This window comes from Osmerus mordax, chromosome 27 (genome assembly GCF_038355195.1).
Source record: "Osmerus mordax isolate fOsmMor3 chromosome 27, fOsmMor3.pri, whole genome shotgun sequence".
Taxonomy (NCBI): Eukaryota; Metazoa; Chordata; class Actinopteri; order Osmeriformes; family Osmeridae; genus Osmerus; species Osmerus mordax.
This window is the reverse complement of record NC_090076.1, coordinates 6,598,484-6,606,910: the sequence shown is the minus strand read 5'-3', so window position 1 is coordinate 6,606,910 and position 8,427 is coordinate 6,598,484. Positions and strand designations below refer to the sequence as shown.

Below are 8,427 nucleotides of genomic sequence, written 5' to 3'. Positions count from 1 at the left end.
CGGCTGAATGTACGGAGGAAGGCCGCAGGTAGGAAGGGAGGTGCCTGTGGACCGCGAACGGTATTAAGGAAAGGAGGATGTCTGATGTGGCACAGGGTTTTTTTTCTTCTTCTTTTGTTTCACACACCCAGAGCCACTGGACGTTGTGACTCAGCGTCACATCCGATGATGAAACCCTCAGGGCCTAGGGTCATGGCTTCGCTGTGGTGAAATCGTCTCGGCAACGCAACTGGCCACTCCCTGATTCAACAAAGCCGGTTCGAAGGAACACAGAGGATATTCACGTTTGACACGTTTTGTAATCACACGTTTGTTTCTGGTGTGTGGATCGAAGGGATTCGATCCTTTTCCGCCCCAGGTCAAAAAAGAAAATATAAGTGAACAAACAACTCTGGTGATTTCATCTGTGTTTCAGATATCGATCAAGGATCTATTTTTAACTCAGGGTAAAAGCACATCCAGGGGTTAATATTTTAGTATTTAGGGAATCAGCTATTACTCAGAGGGTTGCCGGTTCGATCCCCGGCCGTGCAAAAATTATGTTGTGTCCTTGGGCAAGGCACTTCACCCTACTTGCCTAGGGGGAATGTCCCTGTACTTACTGTAAGTCGCTCTGGATAAGAGCATCTGCTAAATGACTAAATGTAAATTAACAGCATTCAATTAAATCACAGTTTTCTTGTGCTCGAAAAGTTGGCACGGACACCGCCTCATTATTTTTGTCCTTCTTGACTTGTACTCCCACGTGATTTTCTATTATTGACTACAAACACAGAAGGATCAAGTTTCCTGAAAACACAAAGGAGGCTTTGTCCTTAAAACCTACCTGTGTTGCCCAAATGTTGGGGGACGGACTATCAACAACTGATCCCATTTCTGAGATATGTTTAACTTATTACTTAACTCCATAGTACAAGGCAGTGATTCAACCCTTGATGATCATTTCTGATTCACCAAGGCACGCCTTCATGAGTTTACTTAAGGGATTTCTTTGTTTGCGCCAGTCTAATGGTCACAGAAACTGTACATCTGGGACTGTTTGTGTATCTGTTTGTACCTGGCAAGGTCTAGATGTACGGTATGTGAACCACACAACCGTTTTTTAAGAGGCGAAGTCATTCGAAGTGTCAAACAGCGCTGAAGACGGCAGATCAAGGTCACGTGTTCAAATCCCCTTCTGAATGTTGCTTTGAATAAAAGCGTTGAAATGAGCACATTACATTACTAACAGACTCTGAAAACTGTAATAGACATGGAAATCAATAGTGAGTGTTTTTCATCTGTAATAAATATATCTGCGTTTAATTCTTTTCATGGTAAGCTACGGGCCCTCTACTGGGTGTGCCGCTTGACTGGCAGAAATATGGGAGGGACCACATGGTCACATGATTGGAGTCCAACAGCATGTTATGAGGACAGTGACAGGACTTGTCATTGTCAAAGCAGGTCTCGTTGAGGGTGGACACAGTATGGGGGGGGGGGTCTCTACCATATCTGATAACGGACCTGGTTCAGGCCTGGTTGTCGAAGACAACGTTTTCTGGCATTGTCTTGGTCATTTCCTCGCCAGGACCATGACCAATCAGAAGCAGAGGACCATGACCAATCAGAAGCAGAGGACCATGACCAATCAGAAGCAGAGGAAGGGGACCCAGAGGGGTTTTGTGGAGAAGTGACTTGGCTTCTGTGTTTGTATATGTACACACAACACACCCGCCTGAGGCTGGCCTGTCTACAACACACTATGAGGGAAGTATGTTATTGTTTTAAGTGTGGGTGTTGGTGTGTGTGTGGGTGTGTGTGTGTTTGCGTGTGTGCCTGTGTTTTGGTACGCCTGTCCCACACCTGTCCCACACCTCTCCCATACCTGTCCCATACCTGTCCCACACCTGTCCCACACCTGTCCCACACCTGTCCCATACCTGTCCCATACCTGTCCCACACCTCTCCCATCCTTTGACCATTTTTGCTTAGAATACCAGTCACAGGCCCCTTGCACCGACCAAGAGAGAGGAAGGGGGTTGGCCCAGGTGTGACACCAGGCACTAGGATGTCCTAGTGTCAGCGTGCATCCCACAATCCCTTTCCCCGGCCTCCTCTTCTCAGGCCTACCCAGGGAGCAGAAGTTCCATGGTCTCATTGAGAGAGAGGACTGCTGACTGGGGAGTTTGTCTATGGTACAGTGTTGTACGTGGATCCTAGGTTGTCTGTGTCTTCGGATGAACTATCTACACTCCAGTTTCCATCCACCACCTTGACGTAAGACGCCACAACCCCCAGACGTGATCGCAGCTTTGAATCACAGCTTCCAGTTCCAATGGGCCCGTCGATGCGTTCATGACTCTGGTATTCAGCGGTCGTGTGCTATCCTGTCTGAACTTCACCCCGACACTCCCAACCTGAGAGACTGCTCTGGTCCGGAACAAGGAGGCTGGAGAGCACAGTTATTTTGCCTACTCAGGTGAGTTAACACCACCAGCAATGTCAAGATGCCAAAACTGCTATTTTCGAGGATTCGGGCATACAAGTTTAAGGATTTGATTCGGACAAGAAAGACGCCTAGAAGGTAAGCGCCCGTGCGTTAAAGGGGGTTGTGTGTTAAGGAAGTCAGAAGGGAAAAGTAGTCAAAAGGACGAGATCTTTGTTTCTTGTTGGTTCGTGGTAATCTGAAGGTGCAAACTGGATTATCATTTACAGGTTTGATCTTTTCCTCAGTAGAAACAAACAGAAGAAAGATATCCAGTGTATTTTGACCAAAATAAACATTGACTCCAATGTCACAAAAGACAAGTAAGTAAAACCTGGAATAAAAACATCGCACAAGTCTTTATTAAGTAACTGACTCTCTCTTTTATAGTTTACAGGCTGAATATGTAGCACAGCCAACTCTTGAACAAGTGTTAACCAACAAAAGTAAGAACAAGCAGCGTATATTCAAGACATCTTCAAAATCTTTCTTTTGGTTAATTTAAAATAAAGACAACCAATGTATCTCTCAATCTCAATAATGTCCAGTATATGAGGCTTTATTGCATCCACAGTACGTTCATTTTGAATCCTAATTTCCCAGGGTCCTTTGCAGCTTTTAGTTCTTTCCTACGTTCTGAATTCAGTGAGGAAAACATCGAGTTCTGGAAAGAATGTAAGGATTACAGGGAAAGGACGCCCCTCGCTGAACTCCCCTCTAAAGCAGCAGAGATCTGGCTGGCGTTCCTGCATCCTTTGGCTCCCAGAGAGGTGTGTCCCAGAAGCCACGCCTCCCAGTCCAAGCCTCACACACCTGGAGACCATCGCTTTACACACAAACGTTTAACAAACACATCAAACACTAAAGACTCTAATAGTAAAAAACGAAAAACTTGTTTCTGCTCTGTCGAATGGTACTGTGTTCGTTTCATCCACAGGTTAACATCGACCACAATGTCCGAGAGAAAATCAAGATGTCCATTGTGAGCCCTGGTCGCTGCTGTTTCGACGAGGCACTGAGTCAGGTGTACTGGCTAATGGAGAGAGACTCGTTTCCCCGCTTCCTCAAGGCTGAGGACTGCCAAAACCTCTCTGGTAGAGGTCAGAGGTCAAACTCCAAAAAGGACAACAGTTTATAATGTATTGAACCTTTCTGCTTTTGAAGTCAGTCTTGTTTCAAACTTTAGTTTCTGAGGAGGGAAGTACAAGACCAAAATATCAGTTGAAAAGTGCAGCAGGGACACACAAAAAACACTGTACTACAGAAAAATACATTAAAAAGTCAACAAATGACTCAGGAAAGCAAAGAATGAAGTACTAAGTGGCTTCACTTCCAATTTCTGAAACAATGTGAATATTTCTAATGGGTGTCTCATTAAGTGACACCAGTAGTGCTCACAGCAGCGGTCTGAATCCCCCCTGGGGATGGATGGATGAAACAGAGGAGGAAGCACGTGAGAAGAGCCGTGGAGAGGAAGTGACATGTAGGTGGGAGAGGAAGTGACATGTAAGTGAGAGGAAATGACTTGAGAACAAAAATATATTAAAGAGGATGTGGCGTTAGAGATTTTTGAATCAACAAGTGGTGGAGTCTCAAGTTCAGAGACAAAAGAGGGCAGTTTGGACTGGCGTGTCAAAAATAGAGTTTGAGTTTGCTGCCGTTTGGATGGCGCGAAGAATTTTGATCGAGGAATGCAAAACGAATGAACTGTTCAGTCTTCTATTAAAAGTACATTTGTGTGACCATTGTGTCTTTGTTAGTCTCTTCTCTCACACACACACACACACACACACACACACGTCAGTTGCTCGCACACTTCTAAGACTGTCACAGGTTTCAAAACTTTGTGCAATGTTTTTGGACAAGACAGCATGAAGGGTTTCCATAAATCAGAACTGCATCATGACGTGGGTGTGAGGTTAAATTTGTCCTGTCCTATGACTGTGTGTGGTGAAAAAGAGCGGTTTCTGACACCCAGCTGTAAGCAGCTCAGCTTTGGTCACATGTCTGCTGTCGTCTGCTAATTAAAAGCTGAGACCAGCCCTGTTCCAGGGATGGTGTCACCAAGTTGGAAAACATCAGTCTCGTCACCTTTGACCCCTTTTCTAAAAATAGTTCCAGTCCTCAAGGTTGTGGCTTAAAAAGGCAGTGTGATGGGTCTAAACATAGCTCTGGTTCTGACCTGAAGTGCTCTCCAGAAGATTGGAGCCAGCAAACTCCTGATGTGTATCTAATCACTATGAATGTCTACCCTTGTTAGGAAGGTAATCTCATCATCGAGGAACAAACGTTTTGTTTGCCGGCAACTCCCCATCACACACTGCACTTGTCTTTCTCACAATCTTCCTCTCTGAAGGAGAAGTGAGTCTCAAGTCCAGAGGCCAACCAGATCGTAATGATGAGAAACATGAAAACTAGCAGGCTGAATAGCTTCGCCCACGCAAGCGAGATTGATTAATTTAATTGGTACTAGCAAATTTGGGGCATTGTAGATGTAGCTGTTCACCAGTACTTCTTGCTGTGTTTCTGAAGATGAATATAAGTCAGTAAGACCAGCTAAGATACTGATACTGACTGTGCAGTCAAAGAGACATGACCAGTGGTTATTCTGTATTTTTTTTTACAAACATAACTCCTGTGTGGAGTGCCAGAGTGGGTTCTCCTCTTCTCTTCTCTCCTCTTCTCTGCCTTCCTCTTCTCCTCTCCTCTCCTCTCCTCTCCTCTCTTCTCCTCTCTTCTCCTCTCCTCTCTTCTCCTCTCTTCTCTTCTCTTCTCCTCTCCTCTCTTCTCCTCTCTTCTCCTCGCCTCTCTTCTCCTCTCCTCTCTTCTTCTCTCCTCTCTTCTCCTCTCCTCTCTTCTCCTCTCCTCTCTTCTCCTCCTATCTTCTCCTCTCTTCTCCTCTCCTCTCCTCTCTTCTCTTCTCCTCTCCTCTCTTCTCCTCTCTTCTCCTCTCTTCTCCTCTCCTCTCCTCTCGTCTCCTCTCTTCTCCTCGCCTCTCCTCTCTTCTCCTCTCCTCTCTTTTCCTCTCCTCTCCTCCCTTCTCCTCTCTTCTCCTCTCCTCTCTTTTCTTTTCCTCTCCTTTTCTCTCCTCTCGTCTTCTTTCCTCTCCTGTCTCATGTCTTCCACTCCGCTCCTCCCCTTGGCATCACGGAGAGCAGCAACATGTCACAGTAACCCTCGCAAGCAATCTGCCCCTGTTTTCCTCGGGGCCCCCACCAAACGGTTACCCCGGCAACCGAAAGGGAAGTGAGTAATGTGTTTTTTTTTTGGGTGCGAGCGCACCACTTGCCCAAGATCCTCTCCTCTTCCGGAAAGGTCTACCAACGGCTGTTATGCAGCATATGGTGCACTCACATGAGCCACCATTGGGGGGGGGGGGGGGGGGGGGGGGGGTGCTGTCTTGATTGGTTCAGGGTCTTGTTGAAGCGCAGGTGTGGCCCTGATGGGGCGGTGACCTGGGTGGTTAGGAGTGTAACCGGGGGGACAGTGTCTGCTGCTGTTGCTGGTGACGCTTGACTGCTCGTTACCATCTTGGGATGAAACCAGGAGGAGCGCGTCACGGCTGAACAGAAGTGACGGTTCACCTGCCGTGATGGGCACAGAGTGCTGGAGAGAAGTGCTCTCTGGTGTTGTTGGTTAGCTGGGACAATGAGCGAATGAATGGACTACAGTATTGAGAATATAACAGGAGAAAGCTCATATGTAGATGTGCTGATTGTTAAGTCAGTCTTACAGTAATGAACAACCAAACTTAAAAAAAAAAAAACATGACCCACCCTATGGCAACGCAGATGTAATGTTCTGGAATCCATCAAACTTCTTTCTTCTTCGGGGAAAGAAGGAGAGGTCAGAGTTGGCGACATTGACATCTCCACAAAAGGGTTAAACAGGTCCAAAACACACAACACGAGAAGGTCACCATTTGCTTATCTCTCTCACTGTTGCTGTAATTTGCATCTAAGCAGCCAACTACAGCCATGAGAACAGAGCAGGCTTTGATCCAGGCTGGAGGGATCAGTGCTGATAGGCAGGTCTTGTGGAGGCAGAGAGGGACAGAGAGGGAGGGCCGAACGACAGGAGCGAGAGAGGGAGACAATAAACTGCGAACATAAAGATAGAGGGGAGCAGGCTGAAGGGGGTCTGAGAAGCTGCAGAAGGGACGATTAGGAGAGGGCATTTGTTTTGAGGAGACAGAGCGAGAGAAGGAGGGGGCAGGGGGGCGGCGACTTGGAAGGTGGGGGGGGGGGGGTGATCCCTACGTTCGCTGCGGTGTTGACCAGTGATGTCTCACATCGGCTCCGTGGCAACGGGAGTCCTGCTTATAAAGCCTTGTCGTCGGGGAAACCCTGGCAGAGCCTGCGACAGGAGTCACAGAATGTGGACTTGAGACATGCGTAGCATAACGAGGGTGCCCCTGATACTGCCCTTCACCATGGACAGAGATGACGGGAAAATAAACAAGAACCTGTAAGTTTTTGAATTATTCTTATTTTTTGTTGAAAAAACTGGAAATCACCCCAGGAAATGGCTGCTCCGAACCACATTGTCATATTGTTGCCGTTGTTTATGTTAAAATTATACCATGAATGTAGCATCATTTTTTATACCATGAATTGTTATGCTTCGCATTAACTTACCGTGATATATATTAAGTTTCGTTTTTTGTTTACTTGGGTTATTGTGTGTCACTTGCTTATTCGGTTATTAGTCAAGGCTTTGCTTTCTTGTGACTGAATTCTTGACATACTTTAATTCAGCCAACATCTTAGATTTGTACTGCAACAACAAACAGCCTTGTTTCAATGGTTTGATAAAACTGTTATTTTCTCCTCATAGTGGAAAGAACTTTATGTGTCGTCTGCAGTGTATGTTCTCCCATTCATCAACCTCTGAGAGGTAAAGAGATTTGAGTTTTTTTGCAAACATTTCACTGTGAGAATACCACGAGTTCTGTTATTTCCATCTAAGGAATTATCTGAGGATTGAAATTATCTGAAGATTTCTTGTATGCTCTGGCATGACACACAGAGTCTTATGTTTGATATTTGCATAGGCTGATCTGGGTACACTCTGTTTTCAGTAAGGCACATTCAAATTCTTTTTCTCACCAAAATCCGATTTTGCTGAAGTACAAAAAAAAACACATTCTTTCACAGCAGGCTAAGTTTAGAAGATACCCAACAATGGTCACAGTCACTGGAGAGGCTGTTGGATTCTAAATGTAAGTTTAGTTTTTTTTCGCAGCTCAACTTAAATCATTTAAGATTAAAGTAAATAAGTAAATAAAACCTCATCTCCTTGTTTCCACAACCACCATACTTCAGTTCCTCCCATGACACTGCTTGTCTTCTCAGATGGACTGGCGACCTTCAGGACTTTTCTAAAGTCTGAATTCAGCGATGAAAACATCGAGTTCTGGCTGACATGCGAGGAATACAAGAAAATCAAATCCTCATTCAAAATGTCTTCCAAGGCGAAGAAAATCTACGAACAGTTCATCAAGGCGGAATCTCCAAAAGAGGTGAGACCGGTGCCTTACACAATTGGACATCCACTCAATGAACCTGCCTGTGTGTTTAGCTCAGACTACTTGTACCGTGAGTGCAACGTTGACATCTGTCCCCGAACCCTGTTCCAGATCAACATCGACCACCACACTCGAGAGCAGATCAAGAGAAGTGTGAAGACTCCCGCGCTGTGCTGCTTCGACGACGCCCAGAAGATCGTCTACGGCCTGATGGAGAGAGACTCGTACCCACGGTTCCTGCGCTCGGACATTTACAGAAGCCTCCTGGAGTCCCTCGCCGCCGACGCCGTCAAGGGATGAGAGCAGAGAGAGGAACGGAACGAACATGAAAACTCATAACTGGAACGCTTGGGCTTTGTGGGGAAGGGAGGGCCCATGGATGGCTGGCCTGGTGTGGGGAAGGCGGAGAGGGGAAGGGAGGCCCATGGATGGC

General features: G+C 46.2%; 2 protein-coding genes across 3 annotated transcripts; both read left to right on the top strand.

Moving 5' to 3' along the window:
* The first annotated feature begins 1,900 nt into the window (after positions 1-1,900).
* Positions 1,901-4,209, top strand: LOC136936899 (regulator of G-protein signaling 21-like). The gene is made up of 5 exons (XM_067230570.1): positions 1,901-2,566; positions 2,698-2,790; positions 2,858-2,913; positions 3,071-3,237; positions 3,405-4,209. The coding sequence occupies exons 1-5, from the start codon at positions 2,490-2,492 to the stop codon at positions 3,603-3,605; spliced, it is 594 nt and encodes a 197-aa protein (XP_067086671.1). The 5' UTR covers positions 1,901-2,489; the 3' UTR covers positions 3,606-4,209.
* A 2,541-nt stretch (positions 4,210-6,750) lies between these two features.
* LOC136936879 (regulator of G-protein signaling 21-like) lies at positions 6,751-8,412 on the top strand. 2 transcript variants are annotated; one of them, XM_067230541.1, is made up of 5 exons: positions 6,751-6,934; positions 7,304-7,363; positions 7,624-7,688; positions 7,822-7,988; positions 8,106-8,412. In XM_067230541.1, the coding sequence occupies exons 1-5, from the start codon at positions 6,858-6,860 to the stop codon at positions 8,292-8,294; spliced, it is 558 nt and encodes a 185-aa protein (XP_067086642.1). In that variant the 5' UTR covers positions 6,751-6,857; the 3' UTR covers positions 8,295-8,412. The 2 variants fall into 2 exon arrangements, with proteins under 2 accessions (XP_067086642.1, XP_067086641.1); XM_067230540.1 differs by having other exon boundaries at positions 7,597-7,688.
* The last annotated feature ends 15 nt before the right edge of the window (positions 8,413-8,427 follow it).

What these genes read in the sequence shown, in the direction of transcription:
- LOC136936879 (XM_067230540.1), top strand. Translation starts at nt 6,858, where the DNA reads ATGCGTAGCATAACGAGGGTGCCCCTGATACTGCCCTTCACCATGGAC. An exon ending in GGGAAAATAAACAAGAACCT is followed by an intron (nt 6,935 to 7,303) that starts GTAAGTTTTTGA and finishes TTCTCCTCATAG; the next exon opens with TGGAAAGAACTTTATGTGTC. An exon ending in GAGGCTGTTGGATTCTAAAT is followed by an intron (nt 7,689 to 7,821) that starts GTAAGTTTAGTT and finishes TTGTCTTCTCAG; the next exon opens with ATGGACTGGCGACCTTCAGG.
- LOC136936899 (XM_067230570.1), top strand. Translation starts at nt 2,490, where the DNA reads ATGCCAAAACTGCTATTTTCGAGGATTCGGGCATACAAGTTTAAGGAT. An exon ending in ACAAGAAAGACGCCTAGAAG is followed by an intron (nt 2,567 to 2,697) that starts GTAAGCGCCCGT and finishes TATCATTTACAG; the next exon opens with GTTTGATCTTTTCCTCAGTA. An exon ending in TCCAATGTCACAAAAGACAA is followed by an intron (nt 2,791 to 2,857) that starts GTAAGTAAAACC and finishes TCTCTTTTATAG; the next exon opens with TTTACAGGCTGAATATGTAG.